Source organism: Salvelinus fontinalis, chromosome 26 (genome assembly GCF_029448725.1).
Source record: "Salvelinus fontinalis isolate EN_2023a chromosome 26, ASM2944872v1, whole genome shotgun sequence".
NCBI lineage: Eukaryota > Metazoa > Chordata > Actinopteri > Salmoniformes > Salmonidae > Salvelinus > Salvelinus fontinalis.
This window is the reverse complement of record NC_074690.1, coordinates 22,324,632-22,344,145: the sequence shown is the minus strand read 5'-3', so window position 1 is coordinate 22,344,145 and position 19,514 is coordinate 22,324,632. Positions and strand designations below refer to the sequence as shown.

The window sequence follows — 19,514 nt, the reverse complement described above, 5'->3', positions numbered from 1 at the left end:
GGAAAAAGTCAAAGGGTCTGAATACTTTCCGAATGCACTGTAGCATAAAGTGTCATACACCATTACAGTTCCAATAGTGATGATAGTCCTCTTGCAGAGGTCATTGCCACGGCGACTGACCTTGTTGAAAGGCCCTGTTGGTGAGCAGGTCCTTCATGATGTCAGCGTGGACCAGCCTCATCCTCCTCCTCTCAGCTGCTAGGCTGTGCTCCACCTGCTCCGTCTGGGTACGTGGGACCAATGGACGCAGCTGCACCTGTGGAATGGATACACGCGCACACACAAAACACACACACAAATGCACGCACGCACTCACGCACACAAACACACGCACACACACAAATGCACGCACACACCAGGTTATTATAGTACCTGAGAGCATATGCACACACAGTCAACTCAACATTACTCAACATCAACTCTTACACACCATCACACCATCTGTATCCTTTCATTAACGTTGTTCCACACACTATGTTCCTAATCAAATCTCACCTTTCCTCCCGTAGTGCGCTGGGTGACAAACGTGGCAAATGCCTGACACACCCTCCAGTGGCTATCGCTGAACAGGTCCTCACAGTTCACCACGATGCCAACCTTGAGACACACACAAAGCATCACAAATGATAATAATCACAGGAATTCAACTATTTGTCCAGCCCGGAAATCCATCCGTTAGGATAAACCTATAGGTTGTATTAAGGTGTTATAGGGTTTGAACATGGCCTGACCTCCATGCTGGTGTTGAAAGCTCGGTTGACTTTGGCCTTGATGTTGACCACCTGTCCAACCCTGAAAAACACACACACCCATTTCCACTAGTGTATGTCAACCACACTAGGCATGGTAAAAATAACAAATCCAGAATCTAAGCTGTGGCTTCAGTTCTTTACTGTATGTCTAATGTGTAAAGGTATACCACCCGGACCAAGGCTTCTTGTCAAAGAACACAAAGTCCAGAACGACTTTGATGACTTATAATAAGGAAGGTGAATCAACAACACAGACACTTACCCAATAGTGTGTTCAAAGTGGATGTCATCGACCGAGGCTGTGACACAAGGACACCCAGCATGCCTTTCAGCTGTGGTGAGTAAGAACACAGTGACTTGTCACTTTCTGTCGTCTAGAGGGTGTATGTACATAGCTACTTCAATTAGCTCGTACCCCTGCATACCGACTCGGTACTGGTATTCCCATTATATAGCCATGTTATTTTTACTCGTTTTTGTTATTTTTTATTCACTGTGTATTTATTCCTCGTGTTACTATTTTATTTGAAAAAATAACACATTATCCCCTTTTTCTCCCCAATTTCATGATATTACGATCTTGTCTCATTGCTGCATCTCCCCAACGGGCTCGGGAGAGGTGAAGGTTGAGCCATGAGTCCTGTTGTCCGGACCTCTGGCAGTCTCTATGGGGGTACCACAGGGTTCAATTCTCGGGCTGACTTTTCTCTGTATATATCAACGACGTGGCTCTTGCTGCAGGTGATTCCCTGATCCACCTCTACGCAGACGCCATCATTCTGTATACATCTGGCCCTTCTTTGGACACTGTGTTAACTAATCTCCAAACGAGCTTACAACACTCCTTCCGTGGCCTCCAACTGCTCTTAAAACGCTAGTAAAACCAAATGCATGCTTTTCAACCGTTCGCTGCCCACACCCGCCCGCCCGACTAGCTTCACTACTCTGGACGGTTCTTACCTAGAATATGTGGACAACTACAAATACCTAGGTGTCTGGCTAGACTGTTAACTCTCCTTCCAGACTCATATCAAACATTTCCAATCCAAAATCAAATCTAGAATCGGCTTTCTATTTCGCAACAAAGCCTCCTTCACTCACGCCGCAAAACTTACCCTAGTAAAACTGACTATCCTACCGATCCTCGACTTCGGCGATGTCATTTACAAAATAGCTTCCAATACTCCATTGCGACCTGTATGCTCTAGTCGGCTGGCCCTCGCTACATATTCGTCGCCAGACCCCCTGCTCCAGGTCATCTATAAGTCTATGCTAGGTAAAGCTCCGCCTTATCTCAGCTGACTGGTCCCGATAACAACACCCACCCATAGCATGCGCTCCAGCAGGTATATCTCAGTGGTCATCCCCAAAGCCAACACCTCCTTTGGCCGCCTTTCCTTCCAGTTCTCTGCTGCCAGACTGGAACGAATTGCAAAAATCGCTGAAGCTGGAGACTTATATTTCCCTCACTAACTTTAAACATCAGCTATCTGAGCAGCTAACCGATCACTGCAGCTGTACATAGTCCATCTGTAAATAGCCCACCCAATATTGTTTTTATTTACTTTTCTGCTCTTTTGCACACCAGTATCATTACTTGCACATCATCATCTGCTCATCTATCACTCCAGTGTTAATCTGCTAAATTGTAATTACTTCGCTACTATGGCCTATTTATTGCCTTACCTCCTCATGCCATTTGCACACACTGTATATAGACTTTCATTTTTTCTATTGTGTTGACTGTACGCTTGTTTATTCCATGTAACTCTGTGTTGTTGTTTCTGTCGCACCGCTTTGCTTAATCTTGGCCAGGTCGCAGTTGTAAATGAGAACTTGTTCTCAACTAGCTTACCTGGTTAAATAAAGGTGAAATAAAAAAATACCGTATTTTCTGTTTGTATGTTGCCAGTTCCTTGTCTCATCAAGTCTACCAGCGTGTTTTTTCCGTACTCGTGTTCTCTTTTGTCCCTGTTTTCTAGTTCTTCCGGTTTTGACCATTCTGCCTGACCTGACCCTGAGCCTGCCTGCAGCTTACGGACTCGGCCCTGTATTACCGACCTCTGCCTGCCCCCTGTTCTGTAAATACACTTCTGTGGTTTGAACTGTCTGCATCTGGGTCTTATCCGTAGCTCTGATAGAAACACCGTTCAATTGACAACCAAAGTCAGCCTTCAGGTACCAGGCCCGCCACAGGGAGTGATAGAGCACGATGAGCCAAGTCAAGATATAATAACAGATATGTTACAGTTAATATTGTATGGACTACTGCTCAACATTACAACACACTTAGCCTTGTGTGCGAAGTGTGTTGGTTCTAGTGAGTGTAAGAGTCATTTTCTCATGACAGCCATTTACGTGACAGCAACACATCAGTAGGAACAGTATGGTCTTTCAGTCGCTAAATACTGTTCATATTTTTTCCCTTAAACCAAGTAACAAAAGTTACGACTCTAAAATAATATTTAATCTGTTATCATCAGCACAGTCTATTACTCCAGGAGTTTAGGTGACAGTGAAGTATTCAGACGTCCTAGGAACATCTCAGCTGTTTTTATCTGTGAACAAAATGCAATGTGTTACATTGTGTTTATGTTTCATAGTGAGAAACTATGCCATCTCCGTCTATGCAAAGGCCTTACTGAGCATGATGCGGGTGTGTATGAGATATCTTTCAATCCAAAACTGGATCAATAGGCCTATTCCCACAGGCCCATTGTGAGTGAGAACACACACAGACAGACAGACACACACCTGAAAGACAGGCTGTAGAGTCCATCCATTTGAGCAGCTGACCCACACTGAGCTCCTGCCGGTGGTTGGCATGGCAGGGCATCACTATCTGGCTCTTCTTTACCTCTGTAAGGTTCCTGAACACCTCCTCCTCCTCATCCTGGGGTCTGCTCATTTTAGGGTCTCAGATCTTAGGTCTCCTCTCTAAGAAAGGTAATATAACGTTGATCAATGAAAATGCATTTCATTTGAGTGACCTAGTGACCAACATGTTATCCATGCAAAATGTGGCTATAGAATAATACATTTCTAGGAAGAATACAGAGCAATAGCAAAGAAAACTCTGTGGCAGTAGCCCTTGCCTGCCCCATGACATACCCGACCTCAAATCTACACAGGAGATGTGACAGATTATTGCACAGTGATTGCAAAATCTTGTTCTGGAATAGGAGCTTCCCCTAACATTGCCAACTAAATAGCAATGCTAGTTCATTCCATTTGACAGCTTAAAGTAGCGTCGTATAAAGTTTAGCAGCATATTTTCATATCAAGACTATAAGTGTATAGCTAAGCTATCTGAGCTACCAGCATAAATGGGCATAGCTAAGTACCTCACCTCTACGAAGATTCCACGTACGGAGTTGAGAGTTGACTATAATTTTTTTAATGAACCTTCGACTCCGAGGCACCATGCAGTCAATACCAAAAACATTTAAATTCTAAAACCCTTACTGTGTACCTATGTTTGTCCTCTGTAGATGCGTGCCTTTCTTTGTTGCTAAAATACCTACTTTTTAATAAAATGTTAATCAAATACAACCACCGACTGTTTCACCTTGTTAAGATTCAATTGGCACATTCGCGATGAGTTGCCATCTTAGAGTAACAGTAATGAGGAAACAGTCGGAGGTTGTATTTGATTAACGTTTTATTAAAGAGTATGGTTTCAGTAATCCAAGAAAGGCAAACAGAGGACAAACATAGGTACACGGTAAAGGCTTAAGAATTTACAAATTCTGGTCTGCGCTCAAATAATCATTGTGAATTTGAGGTACTTGGCTAGAACGGGAAGTTCACTCGGGGTGCCAGGTTGCTAACTACAGAGAAAAGTTCACTCCAAAGTACCAGTCTGGTCTCATAGGTTAGATGTAACATAGTAAACTAAAATCTGGGACACTCAAATTAGTATGATACTCTATATATACAAAGGTATGTGGACACCATCTTCAAATTAGTAGTTTTGGCTATTTCAGCCAGACCCGTTGCTGACAGATATATAAGATCGAGCACACAGTAATGCAATCTCCATAGACAAACAATGGCAGTAGAATGGCCTTACTGAAGAGCTCCGTAACTTTCAATGTGGCATCGTCGCCACCTTTCCAACTAGTCAGTCCGTCAAATGTCTGCCCTGCTAGAGCTGCCCCAGTCAACTGTATGTGCTGTTATTGTGAAGTGGAAAAGTCTAGGTGCAAAAACGGCTCAGCTGCAAAGTGGTAGGCCACACAAGCTCACAAAACTGGACCACCGAGTGCTGAAGCGCGTAGTGTGTAAAAATCGTCTGTCCTCAGTTGCAACACTCACTACTGAGTTCCAAACTGCCTCTGGAAGCAACGTCAGCACAAGAACTGTTCGTCGGGAGCGTCATGAAATGGGTTTCCATGGCCGAGCACCCGCACACAAGCCTAAGACCACAAGGCACAATACCAAGCGTCGGCTGAAGTGGTGTAAAGCTCGCCGTGATTGGACTCTGGAGCAGTGGACACGTGTTCTTTGGAGTGAAGAATCACGCTTCACCATCTGGAGACGAATCTGGGTTTACAGGATGCCAGGAGAATGCTACCAGCCCCAATACATAGTACAAACTGCAAAGTTTGGTGGAGGAAGATAAATGGTCTGGGGCTGTTTTTCATGGTTTGGGCCCCTTGTTTCCAGTGAAGGGAAATCTTAAGGAAACAGCATACAATGCCATTCTAGACGATTTTGTGCTTCCAACTTTGTGGCAACCGTTTGGGGAAGGCACTTTCCTGTTCAGCATGACAATGCCCCCGTGCACAAAGCGAGGTCCATACAGAAATGGTTTGTCGAGATTGGTGAGGAAGAACTTGACTAGCCTGCACAGAGCACTGACCTCAACCCCATCGAACAACTTTGGGATGGAATTGGAATGCCGACAGCGATCCAGGCTTAGTCGCCCAACACCAGTGCACGACCTCACTAATGCTTGTGGCTGAATAGTAGCAAGTCCCCGCAGTAATGTTCCAACATCTAGTGGAAAGCCTTCACAGAAGAATGAAGGCTGTTATAGCAGCAAAGGGGGGACCAACAACATATTAATACCCATGATTTTGGAATGAGATGTTCGACGAGCAGGTGTCCACATACTTTTGATAGTGTATGTTGCATTCCCTGTGGTGACAGAAGACAGAGGTTAACTTGAAGGGAGAAAATGAAAAGGAGGGTGGATGGGTGTTGTGTACAATTCGAACATCTAGCAACCCAAAGGTTGTGTGTTTGAATCTCATCACTGAAAACTTTAGATTTTTAGCAAATTATAAACTTTGCAACTCCTTACTACGTTTTAGCTACTTGCAACTACTTAGTCTTAGGATGTTAGCTAACCCTTCCCGTAACTCTCTACTGCCCATCTTTTCCCTCAGGCAACAAATACACTTTTGGCCCTCACACCCCCCATATTACTATTTTCAAATTCCTACACATGAAAATGTAAGGTGACTTCCGTGTAGTTGGAGACGGTGCCCGAGCGAAGACGTTTGTGTGCCCGACAGGATACAGTAAGACCCGGAGCCCAGAAGACGGTATCCCGGAGAGGGTCTCATGGGGGAGACCTATCCTTTTCTTTTGATTTATTATTTAATAAACACCCTGAAACACCCTGAAACCGAGCTAATCATACTCTGTCCGTGTCTGATATGTGTAAACGTCTTGACCAAACCCCCTGGTCTGCCACAATATATACACTGCTCAAAAAAGTAAAGGGAACACTTAAACAACACAATGTAACTCCAAGTCAATCACACTTCTGTGACATCAAACTGTCCACTTAGGAAGCAACACTGATTGACAATAAATTTCACATGCTGTTGGAAAATGGAATAGACAACAGGTGGAAATTATAGGCAATTAGCAAGACACCCCCAATAAAGGAGTGGTTCTGCAGGTGGTGACCACAGATCACTTCTCAGTTCCTATGCTTCCTGGCTGATGTTTTGGTCACTTTTGAATGCTGGCGGTGCTCTCAATCTAGTGGTAGCATAAGACGGAGTCTACAACCCACACAAGTGGCTCAGGTAATGCAGCTCATCCAGGATGGCACATCAATGCGAGCTGTGGCAAGAAGGTTTGCTGTGTCTGTCAGCGTAGTGTCCAGAGCATGGAGGCGCTACCAGGAGACAGGCCAGTACATCAGGAGATGTGGAGGAGGCCGTAGGAGGGCAACAACCCAGCAGCAGGACCGCTACCTCCGCCTTTCTGCAAGGAGGAGCAGGAGGAGCACTGCCAGAGCCCTGCAAAATGACCTCCAGCAGGCCACAAATGTGCATGTGTCTGCTCAAACGGTCAGAAACAGACTCCATGAGGGTGGTATGAGGGCCTGACGTCCACAGGTGGGGGTTGTGCTTACAGCCCAACACCGTGCAGGACGTTTGGCATTTGCCAGAGAACACCAAGATTGGCAAATTTGCCACTGGCGCCCTGTGCTCTTCACAGATGATAGCAGGTTCACACTGAGCACATGAGCACATGTGACAGACGTGACAGAGTCTGGAGACGCCGTGGAGAACGTTCTGCTGCCTGCAACATCCTCCAGCATGACCGGTTTGGCGGTGGGTCAGTCATGGTGTGGGGTGGCATTTCTTTGGGGGGCCGCACAGCCCTGCATGTGCTCACCAGATGTAGCCTGACTGCCATTAGGTACCGAGATGAGATCCTCAGACCCCTTGTGAGACCATTTGCTGGTGCGGTTGGCCTTGGGTTCCTCCTAATGCAAGACAATGCTAGACCTCATGTGGCTGGAGTGTGTCAGCAGTTCCTGCAAGAGGAAGGCATTGATGCTATGGACTGGCCCTCCCGTTCCCCAGACCTGAATCCAATTGAGCACACCTGGGACATCATGTCTCGCTCCATCCACCAACGCCACGTTGCACCACAGACTGTCCAGGAGTTGGCGGATGGATGCTTTAGTCCAGGTCTGGGGGGAGATCCCTCAGGAGACCATTCGCCACCTCATCAGGAGCAAGCCCAGGCGTTGTAGGGAGGTCATACAGGCACGTGGAGGCCACACACACTACTGAGCCTCATTTTGACTTGTTTTAAGGACATTTCATCACAGTTGGATCAGCCTGTAGTGTGGTTTTCCACTTTAATTTTGAGTGTGACTCCAAATCCAGACCTCCATGGGTTGATAAATTTGATTTCCATTGATCATTTTTGTGTGATTTTGTTGTCAGCACATTCAACTATGTAAAGAAAAAAGTATTTAATAAGAATATTTCATTCATTCAGATCTAGGATGTGTTATTTTAGTGTTCCCTTTATTTTTTTGAGCAGTGTATAGATATATATATATACACTGCTATTATTTTTTTGAGCAGTGTATATATACTTTATTTTAAGAATGTGAAATGTCAGAATAATAGAAATAATTATTTATTTCAGCTTTTATTTCCTTCATCACATTCCCAGTGGGTCAGAAGTTTACATACACTTAATTGGTATTTGATAGCATTGCCGTTCAATTGTTTAACTTGCGTCAAACGTTTTGGGTTTCCCACAATAAGTTGGGTGAATTTTGGCCCATTCCTCCTGACAGTGCTGGTGTAACTGAGTCAGGTTTGTAGGTTTCCTTGCTCGCACACGCTTTTTCAGTTCTGCCCACATTTTCTATGGGATTGAGGTCAGGACTTTGTGATGGTCACTCCAATATTTTGACTATACAGTTGAAGTCGGAAGTTTACAAAGGTTATTTGAACGTGATGATAACTGTAAAGGCAGTCAATGTTGTTCTCCCCCTTTAACGAGGAGGAGCATGGATAGGACCAAGATGCGGATTGAGGGAAATAAGCCATCTTTTAATGAACAAACAGCAAACAAGACACTACAAACTACAAAACAACAAACGTGACTAACCTTCAACTGTCCTGTGAGGACACAGGAACAAACACCCACAAAACACCAGTGAAACCCTGGCTGCCTTTGTATGACTCTCAATTAGAGACAAACAATACACACCTGTCTCTAATTGAGAATCATACCAGGCCGAACACAAAACCCCACATAGAAATACAAACATAGACAAACCCACCCAACTCACGCCCTGACCAACTAAAATGAATACAAAACAAAGGAAAACAGGTCAGGAACGTGACAGAACCCCCCCCTTAAGGTGCGAACTCCGGGCGCACCAGCACAAAGTCTAGGGGAGGGTCTGGGTGGGCGTCTGTCCACGGTGGCGGCTCTGGCGGTGGACGAGGTCCCCACCCCACCATAATCAATCCCCGCTTCTTTATCCCCCTCCCAATGACCACCCTCCCACTAACCCCACCTAAATGAAGGGGCAGCACCGGGATAAGGGGCAGCACCGGGACAAGGGGCAGCACCGGGACAAGGGGCAGCACCGGGACAAGGGGCAGCACCGGGACAAGGGGCAGCACCGGGACAAGGGGCAGCACCGGGACAAGGGGCGGCAGGTCCTGGCTGAGGGACTCCGGCAGGTCCTGGCTGAGGGACTCCGGCAGGTCCTGGCTGAGGGACTCCGGCAGGTCCGGGCTGAGGGACTCCGGCAGGTCCGGGCTGAGGGACTCCGGCAGGTCCGGGCTGAGGGACTCCGGCAGGTCCGGGCTGAGGGACTCCGGCAGGTCCGGGCTGAGGGACTCCGGCAGGTCCGGGCTGAGGGACTCCGGCAGGTCCGGGCTGAGGGACTCCGGCAGGTCCGGGCTGAGGGACTCCGGCAGGTCCGGGCTGAGGGACTCCGGCAGGTCCGGGCTGAGGGACTCCGGCAGGTCCGGGCTGAGGGACTCCGGCAGGTCCGGGCTGAGGGACTCCGGCAGGTCCGGGCTGTAGGGCAGCTCCGGACTGTAGGGCAGCTCCGGACTGTAGGGCAGCTCCGGACTGTAGGGCAGCTCCGGACTGTAGGGCAGCTCCTGACTGGCGGGCAGCTCCTGACTGGCGGGCGTCTCTGGCAGCTCCTGACTGGCGGGCGTCTCTGGCAGCTCCTGACTGGCGGGCGTCTCTGGCAGCTCCTGACTGGCGGGCGTCTCTGGCAGCTCCTGACTGGCGGGCGTCTCTGGCAGCTCCTGACTGGCGGGCGTCTCTGGCAGCTCCTGACTGGCGGGCGTCTCTGGCAGCTCCTGACTGACGGACGGCTCTAGCGGCTCCTGACTGACGGACGGCTCTACTGGCTCGGGACAGACGGGCGGCTCTAATGGCTCGTGGCAGACGGCTGACTCAGATGGCGCTGGGCAGACAGATGGCTCAGACGGCGCTGGGCAGACAGATGGCTCAGACGGCGCTGGGCAGACAGATGGCTCAGACGGCGCTGGGCAGACAGATGGCTCAGACGGCGCTGGGCAGACAGATGGCTCAGACGGAGCTGGGCAGACGGGCCGTTCAGGCACCGCTGGGCAGACGGCAGACTCTGGCCGGCTGAGACGCACTATAGGCCTGGTGCGTGGTACCGGAACTGGAGGTACCGGGCTGAGGGCACGCACCTCAGGGCGAGTGCGGGGAACAGGAACAGGGCACACTGGACTCTCGTGGCGCACTCTAGGCCTGGTGCGTGGTACCGGAACTGGAGGTACCGGGCTGAGGGCACGCACCTCAGGGCGAGTGCGGGGAGAAGGAACAGTGCGTCCAGGGCTCTGGAGACGCACAGGAGGCTTGGTGCGTGGTGCCGGAACTGGAGGCACCGGGCTGGAGACACGCACCATAGGGAGAGTACGTGGAAGAGGAACAGGGCTCTGGAGATGCACTGGAAGCCTGGTGCGTGGTGTAGGCACTGGTGGTACTGAGCTGGGGTGGGAAGGTGGCGCCGGATATACCGGACCGTGAAGGAGGACACGTGCTCTTGAGCACCGAGCCTCCCCAACCTTACCAGGTTGAATGGACCCCGTAGCCCTGCCAGTGCGGCGAGGTGGAATAGCCCGCACTGGGCTATGCAGGCGAACCGGGGACACCACCTGTAAGGCTGGTGCCATGTACGCCGGCCCGAGGAGACGTACTGGAGGCCAGATACGTTGGGCCGGCTTCATGGCATCCGGCTCGATGCCCAACCTAGCCCTCCCAGTGCGGCAAGGTGGAATAGCCCGCACTGGGCTAAGCACGCGTACTGGGGACACCGTGCGCTTCACCGCATAACACGGTGTCTGACCAGTACGACGCCCTCTTACTCCACGGCAAGCCCGGGGAGTTGGCTCAGGTATCCAACCCGGCTTCGCCACACTCCCCTTTAGCCCCCCCCCAAGAAATTTTTGGGTGAGCCTCTCGGGCTTCCGTGCTAGCCGCGTACCCTCATACCTGCGCTCCTAACTGCCTCCAGCTGCTCCCATGGGAGGCGATCCCTTCCAGCCAGGATCTCCTCCCATGTGTAGCAACCCTTGCCGTCCAAAACGTCCTCCCATGTCCATTCCTCCTTCTGTCTCTGCTGCTGTCGCTGCCCTTCTCCACTCCGCTTGGTCCTCTTGTGGTGGGTGTTTCTGTAAAGGCAGTCAATGTTGTTCTCCCCCTTTAACGAGGAGGAGCATGGATAGGACCAAGATGCGGATTGAGGGAAATAAGCCATCTTTTAATGAACAAACAGCAAACAAGACACTACAAACTACAAAACAACAAACGTGACTAACCTTCAACTGTCCTGTGAGGACACAGGAACAAACACCCACAAAACACCAGTGAAACCCTGGCTGCCTTTGTATGACTCTCAATTAGAGACAAACAATACACACCTGTCTCTAATTGAGAATCATACCAGGCCGAATACAAAACCCCACATAGAAATACAAACATAGACAAACCCACCCAACTCACGCCCTGACCAACTAAAATGAATACAAAACAAAGGAAAACAGGTCAGGAACGTGACAATAACAGTCAAGCATCAAAAAGAAAAAGGGAAACATTGACAAGACACAAGAATAAAATGCAGAAGAGATACCTGAATGACACACTGGCAAAACTCCATCAGAAGTTCAATATAGAATTACCAGAGGTCAAGCTGTCACACAGAGCTCACCAAAAGACGTCCCTTTTGGATTGTCCATCCACCAGTGAAAGACAGGTAGACATGCCAATGTTAGACACATGCCAACCTTCAGTTCATGGCAGACAAGTTGTTATATCACAGAGTGGTTAAAAGACATTGAAGAATTGTTTGGGTCTTTGTGTTGCGAGAAGACGACCAAAGAGTGCATGTATCGAGAGTGCTCACTTTGCTAAGAGAAAGAGTGGTTTGAGTGGAAAGGCAGAAGAGAGAAAGAAGAAAACAAAAGATGGAATAAAAGAGAAGTTCTGTCCATTTGACTGTAAAGGAGAAGGTGTACGGTACCCTTCAAACTCTACTGAAAGACTTTACATCCAATGTGAAGAACACACTTGGGAAACATGTCTTCAATATCAGACATCAGTACTCCACATTAAGTCTCAGAAAACTTCTTATAGAAGATGAGTTAACCCCTCATGTGGATTTGGCCGAGAACTACCTGTGCATGTATGCCTCTGAAATACAGGCGGTGCATTTTGGTGACTCTCACCAGCAGACAGCACTTCACACTGGGGTTGTATACACTAAAGAAGGTGTTGTGTCAGTGTGCTCAGTCAGCTCATCAATGCATCATGACCCCTCTGCAATTTGGGTACATCTCTCCAAAATTCTCTCCCACCTCCGTGAGTTTAATCTATCTGCCACTGTCCTCCATGTTGTAAGTGATGGACCAACCACACTGTACAGATCCTAAAATAATTTATTCTACCTGAGCAAAATTCCATTTTATCAGGGGTTTGAGAAGATCAAATTGGATTTTTTGGAGGCTGGACATGGGAAAGGTCCTGCGGATGGAATCGGCAAAAGGAAATAACCTTAAGAATGGAAACGTAATCTACGATGATCTTTCCAAAGAACAGTCAAATGTGAAGCTCTTTTACGTCACAGAGCAAGAGATTGAGAAAATGGATCCCCTGCTACCAGATCGTCTCAAGACGATCCGTGGAAGAACAGAAAATACACCAGGTAATATTTATAATGTAAAACTACAGATTTTTTATGACAAAATGTATATCAAATCATTATATTTTCATTATCTTAACACTTCCAGTAAACACTTAAATTACTCAACAGAACGTGTTAGAAATTTACTGGATGTTCGTTAATTTAAGAAATCTTCTGTCCGTATAAAGATCGTCACTGCCATCGCAGGACAAATCACATGGAGAGTTCTAAGTTGTTTCTGCTCAACTCCATATCTATGTGATTGTTTTGGCCCACAGACTGTGATAATTCAACAAACAGAGGCAGACAAAGCACAACCTCCCACTTCCACCTGCACAGCACCACAGCCATCTCCTAGCCCAATACAGCTCATTGCAGACAAACATTTGAAGTCGGAAGTTTACATACACTTAGGTTGGAGTCATTAAAACTCGTTTTTCAACCACTCCACAAATTTCTTGTTAACAAACTATAGTTTGGCAAGTCGGTTAGGACATATACTTTGTGCATGACAAGTAATTTTCCAATTGTTTACAGATAGATTATTTCACTCAGCAAGGAAGAAGCCACTGCTCTAAAACCGCCATAAAAAGCCAGACTACGGTTTGCAACTACAAATGGGGACAAAGATCATCATTTTTTGAGAAATGTCCTCTGGTCTGATGAAACAAAAATAGAACTGTTTGGCCATAATGACCATCATTATGTTTGGAGGATAAAGGGGGAGGCTTGCAAGCCAAAGAACATCATCCCAACCGTGAAGCATGGAGCTGGCAGCATCATGTTGTGGGGGTGCTTTGCTGCAGGAGGGACTGGTGCACTTCACAAAATAGATGGCATCATGAGGATGGAAAATTACGTGGATATATTGAAGCAACATCTCAAGACATCAGTCAGGAAGTTAAAGCTTGGTCGCAAATGAGTCTTCCAAATGGACAATGACCCCAAGCATACTTCCAAAGTTGTGGCAAATGGCTTAAGGATAAATAAGTCAAGGTATTGGAGTGGCCATCACAAAGCCCTGACCTCAATCCTATAGAAAATGTGTGGGCAGAACTGAAAAAGCGTGTGCGAGCAAGGAGTCCAACAAACCTGTCTCAGTTACATCAGCTCTGTCAGGAGGAATGGGCCAAAATTCACCCAACTTATCGTGGGAAGCTTGTGGAAGGCTACCCTAAACATTTGACCCAAGTTAAACAATTTAAAGGCAATGCTACTAAATAATAATTGAGTGTATGTAAACTTCTGACCCACTGGGAATATGATTAAACAAATAAAATCTGAAATAAATCATTCTCTCTACTATTATTCTGACATTTCACATTCTTAAAATAAAGTGGTGATCCTAACTGACCTAAAACAGGGAATTTTTACTTGGATTAAATGTCAGGAATTATGAAAAACTGAGTTTAAATGTATTTGGCTAAGGTGTATTTAAACTTCTGACTTCAACTGTATATATATATGAAAATTGGCATTCCCTTTTTTTGGTCGTCAAATAATCGGTATCGGCGTTGAAAAATCATAAATCAGTCGACCTCTAATTTTGACCCCCCCCTTTGTTCAGGGACAGCTTTTTCAATTTCTGTTAGTCACATGTCTGTGGAACTTTTCAGTTTATGTCTCAGTTGTTGAATCTTGTTATGTTCATAAAAATATTTACACATGTTAAGTTTGCTGAAAATAAACACATTTGACAGTGAGAGGACATTTCTTTTTTTGCTCAATTTATATTTCACTTAATAAATGTTATGAAAATATCAGATTTTCCTTGGTGTTTTAGTAGCCTTATGGCACAGCGTTTCCCTAAGGCAAAAAATAATATTGGTTTTTGGGGTCAAAGTATATATTTGTTATTATTGATACATTACCCGAAAGCCTAAATCTTCCAAAAAATAAGATGGATAAAAATAAATAATGAAAAAACAAACTGTGTGCAGTAGAGGGTTAACCCATTAGCCCAACTCCTAACCTTGGGGTGGCAGCTAGCCTTGTGGTTAGAGCGTTGGGCTAAAGGGTTAACCCTCTACTGCACACAGTTTGTTTTTTCATTATTGATTTTTATCCGTCTAAAGGTTGCTAGATTGAATCCCTGAGCTGACAAGGTAAAAATCTGTCATTCTACCCCTGAACGAGGCTGTTAACCCACTGTTCCTAGGATGTCATTGTAAATAAGAATTTATTCTTAACTGTCTTGCCTAGATAAATAAAAAACCTTAACCCCTAACCTAGCTAACGGTTAGCCACCTAGCTAACATTAGCGTTCGCCTGGTCATTCCTACCATGCGGTGCCTTTTGGTCCTCACGTTTTTTAGGAAAAGTATATATGTACCAGTCAGAAGTTTGGACACACCTACTCATTCAAGGGTTTTTCCTTTATTTTTACTAATTCCTACATTGTAATTGGAATGCATTCCAGGTGACTATCTCATTAAGCTGGTTGAGAGAATTCCAAGAGTGTGCAAAGCTGTCAATGTAAAGGGTGGCTACTTTGAAGAATCTCAAATATAAAATATATTTTGATTTGTTTAACACGTTTTTGGTTACTACATGATTCCATATGTGTTATTTTATAGCTTTGATGTCTTCACTATTACTCTGCAATGTAGAATAATCTATGGATTTCATATGACTGGGAATACAGAAGTGCATCTGTTGGTCACAGATACCTTCAAAAAAAGGTAAGGGTGTGGATCAGAAAACCATTCAGTATCTGGTGTATCCACCATTTGTCTCATGCAGCACAACCCATCTCCTTCGCATAGAGTTGATCAGGTTGTTGATTGTGGCCTGTGGAATGTTGTTCCACTCCTCTTCAATGGCTGTGCGAAGCTGCTGGATATTGCCGGAAACTGGAACACGCTGTCGTACACATCAATCCAGAGCATCCCAAACATGCTCAATGGAATTGTGTACAGATCCTTGCGACATGGGGCCATGCATTATCATGCTGAAACATGAGGTGATGGCGGCGGATTAATGGCACGACAATGGGCCTCAGGATCTCGTCACTGTATTTCTGTGCATTCAAATTGACATTGATAAAATCCAATGTTAGTTGTCCGTAGCTTATGCCTGCTCATACCATAACCCCACCACCACCATGGGGCATTCTGTTCACAACGCTGACATCAGCAAACCGCTCGCACAAACGACACTATACACGCTGTCTGCCATCTGCCCGGTACAGTTAAAACCGTGATTAATCCGTGAAGAGCACACTTCTCCAGCGAAGGTGAGCATTTGCCCACTGAAGTCGGTTAGGACGCCTAACTGCAGTCAGGTTAAGACCCTGATGCGGATGACGAGCATGCAGATGAGCTTTCCTGAGACCGTTTATGCAGAAATTATTCAGTTGTGCAAACCCACAGTTTCATCAGTTGTCCGGGTGGCTGGTCTCAGTCAATCCCACAGGTGAAGAAGCCAGATGTGGAAGTTATGGGCTGGCATACTTACAAGTGGTCTGCAGTTGTGAGGACAAACTAACATTTTTTTTAAACAACGTTCGAGGCTTATGGTAGAGAAATGAGCATTCAATTATCTGGCAACAGCTCTTGTGGACATTCCTGCAGACATCTGTGGTGTTGTGTATCAAAACTGCACATTAAAGAGTGGTATTTTATTGTCCCCAGCACAAGGTGCACCTGTGAAATGTTTACTAACATGGAGGTAAACAAATTTGTGAAGAACATTTTAGAGAAATACGCCTTGTGTGTGTATGGAAAGTTTCTGGGGTCTTTTATTTCAGCCCATGAAACATGGGACCAACACTTTGCATGTTGCATTTCCTTTTTTGTTCAGTATATTTAATAGCTAATATTTTTAAGTTGATGAATAGCAGCCGGGGACATGGCATAAACGCCGACATACACTAAAAACAAAATGCATAAAATTCACTTCGACATACATATATTTGCGTTTTTATAGTAAAGACACCTAACTTGATATTTAAAGCCCCTTGGAATCCACATTTTACACTAAATAAGGTGATATTTCCTAGGGGCACCGGTGAATAGGAATGACCCATGCATCTAGCTAACGCTAGCCACAACAAATTGGAATTCGTAACATATCATACGAAATGGATGATGCACATCCACAAATTAATATCATACCAGACCAAACGTAACAAATCAACAAAATGGCAACAGAGCAGCGAGGACACAAAGAACAGTCTGGTGCTTTTGTCGATGAACTTACCTCAAAAGTTATAACACGCATAGGAATATCGCATTGGGCTTTTTAGATAGTCTACACTGTACATGGGTAGAGCGCACAATCTCGGGCGCGTTTCAGCTTGTTATGACAGCGTGATAGGACATGGTGCAGTATGAAATGGCTACTGCTGCCAACACCACCTCCCACCCAAACCACATTTTAAGGTGGAATGGATCATTTCACCAGCACATTTCATTGTATGAAATACAATCCACCTTAATTGTGTGACATCTGTATCCATTTAATAAATTCTGGAAACAAAATAATGTGTTTGTCATAATGACATACATAGCTACATTTCCACAATGCTATTTTCTTAAGCAATAAGAGATATGGATCACAATCCTCTTCCACAGATGTAAATCAAAACTGAGCCGAAGGTAGAGAAACACAATGAAACTTTTGACTGATGAGCTAGAGTATCTAGGGTCTCTTTATTTTCAGATATTACAGTACTGACAGTAGAAATAGGAAGGTTATGAATAGTGGAACATTGTTATTTTGGTGCTGTTTAATGTAGCTAGTTCACACAGCCCCATGCAGATAGAGGGACAGGAACTTCTGGAAGGTTTCAGGCTTGTACCCAGATAGACCTGGTGGTATCTGCGGGGGCAAAGCAGAGAGAACAAAACCTGGTCAAAATGATGTTTGAAATACCATTTGTATAAAATCTAAGCTACTAAGTAAAATGGATTCCCTGTTACTATCCATTTCAGATGTGGGACCCTATAAGGGTGTACAATATATTTTATAACTGTTTGATTATATAACTTTTGAAAAGAGACAAAGAAAAAAACAAAGTAGTTCTTACCTGCACCACCCTCTTCTTGATGAGGGGGTGGACCTTGGCGAAGTCGTACAGCAGCTGGTCATTCTCCACCCACACCTGGTTCTTGACCCCCTCGTCAGCCTGCAGGTCTGTGGTGTTGAGCTGGAACACCACATACTGGAACATCCGGCCGTTGGTGGCCACCGACTGGACCACTATGGGCTGCTCCAGCACCCCAGGCTTAGTCTGAAGGGAGGGGGAAGAGAGGTTGAACAACATAGTGCTGAGCGTTTACGGTTTGGTTTTGGTTCGATTATATTTGTATCTATTTTTTACGCACTATGCAATATGTGGGATGAATGCTATAACACAGAATAAAACAATTAATACAATTTTCATGATGGTAGTGACTGCCCATTACTGCTTATCACTTCAAATATTATTGGTCACATACACATGGTTAGCAGATGTTAATGCAAGTGTATCGAAATACTTGTACTTCTAGTTCCGACAGTGCAGTAATATCTAACAAGTAATCTAACAATTTCCCAACAACTACCATATACACACAAATCTAAAGGAGTGAATGAGAATATGTATATATAAATATATGGATGAGCGATGGCCGAGCGGCATAGGCAAGGTGCAATAGATGGTATAAAATACAGTATATTCATATGATATGAGTAATGGAAGATTTGTAAACATTATTAAAGTGGCATTATTAAAGTGGCATTGTTTAATGTGAATAGTGATCCATTTATTAAAGTGTCCAGTGATTGGGTCTCAATGTAGGCAGCAGTCTCTGAGTTAGTGATTGCTGTTTAGAAGTCTGAAAAACAGTTTCTATCTCAATGCCATCAGTCTCTCGGTCCCAGCTTTGATGCAACTGTACTGACCTCGCCTTCTGGATGATAGCGGGGTGAACAGGCAGTAGCTCGGGTGGTTGTTGTCCTTGATGATCTTTTTGGCCTTCCTGTGATATCGGGTGCTGTAGATGTCATGGAGGGCAGGTAGTTTGCCCCCGGTGATGCATTGTTCAGACTGCACCACCCTCTGGAGAGCTTTGCGGTTGAGGGCGGTGCAGTTGCCGTACCAGGCTGTGATACAGCTCGACAGGATGCTCTCGATTGTGCATCTGTAAAAGTTTGTCATGGTTTTGGGTGACAAGCTAAATTTCTTCAGCCTCCTGAGGTTGAAGAGGTGCTGTTGCGTCTTCTTCACCACACTGTCTGTGTGGGTGGACCATTTCAGTTTGTCTGTGATGTGTACGCAGAGGAACTTAAACACTTTTCACCTCTACTGCTGTCCCTTCGATGTGGATAGGGGGGTGCTCCCTCTGCTGTTTCCTGAAGTCCACGATCATCTCCTTTGTTATATTGATGTTGAGTGAGAGGTTGTTTTCCTGACACCTCACCTCCTCCCTGTAGGCCGTCTCATCGTTGTTGGTATTCAAGCCCACTACTGTTGTGTCGTCTGCAAACTTGATGACTGAGTTGGAGGCGTGCATGGACAGGGAGTACAGGAGGGGGCTTAGCACGCACCTTTGTGGGGCCCCAGTGTTAAGGATCACCGAAGTGGAGATGTTGTTTCCTACCTTCACCACCTGGGGGCAGCCCTTCAGAAAGTCCAGGACCAAATATTGCACAGGGTGGGGTTGAGACCCAGGGCCTCCAGCTTGATGATGAGCTTGGAGGGTAGTATGGTGTTGAATGCTGAGCTGTAGTCAATGAACAGCATTCTTACATAGTTATTCCTCTTGTCCAGATGGGATAGGGCGATTGCATTGGCGATTGCATCATCTGTGGACCTGTTGGAACGG

General features: G+C 45.9%; 1 protein-coding gene across 2 annotated transcripts in view; it reads right to left on the bottom strand.

The window, feature by feature from the left end:
- LOC129823935 (acyl-coenzyme A thioesterase 11-like) overlaps window positions 1-19,514 on the bottom strand; it is a 29,132-nt gene that overhangs the window by 5,867 nt on the left and 3,751 nt on the right. The window contains exons 1-6 of one of the 2 annotated variants that reach the window (XM_055883065.1): window positions 16,906-17,046; window positions 3,507-3,689; window positions 1,015-1,084; window positions 732-792; window positions 496-597; window positions 121-256 (exon numbers count right to left, since the gene is read on the bottom strand). In XM_055883065.1, the coding sequence (XP_055739040.1) occupies window positions 121-256; window positions 496-597; window positions 732-792; window positions 1,015-1,084; window positions 3,507-3,660 (523 nt within the window). In that variant the 5' untranslated portion in view covers window positions 3,661-3,689; window positions 16,906-17,046. Of the gene's footprint in view, window positions 1-120; window positions 257-495; window positions 598-731; window positions 793-1,014; window positions 1,085-3,506; window positions 3,690-16,905; window positions 17,047-19,514 lie in introns of those variants that run through there. The other variant, XM_055883066.1, reaches the window with a different exon arrangement.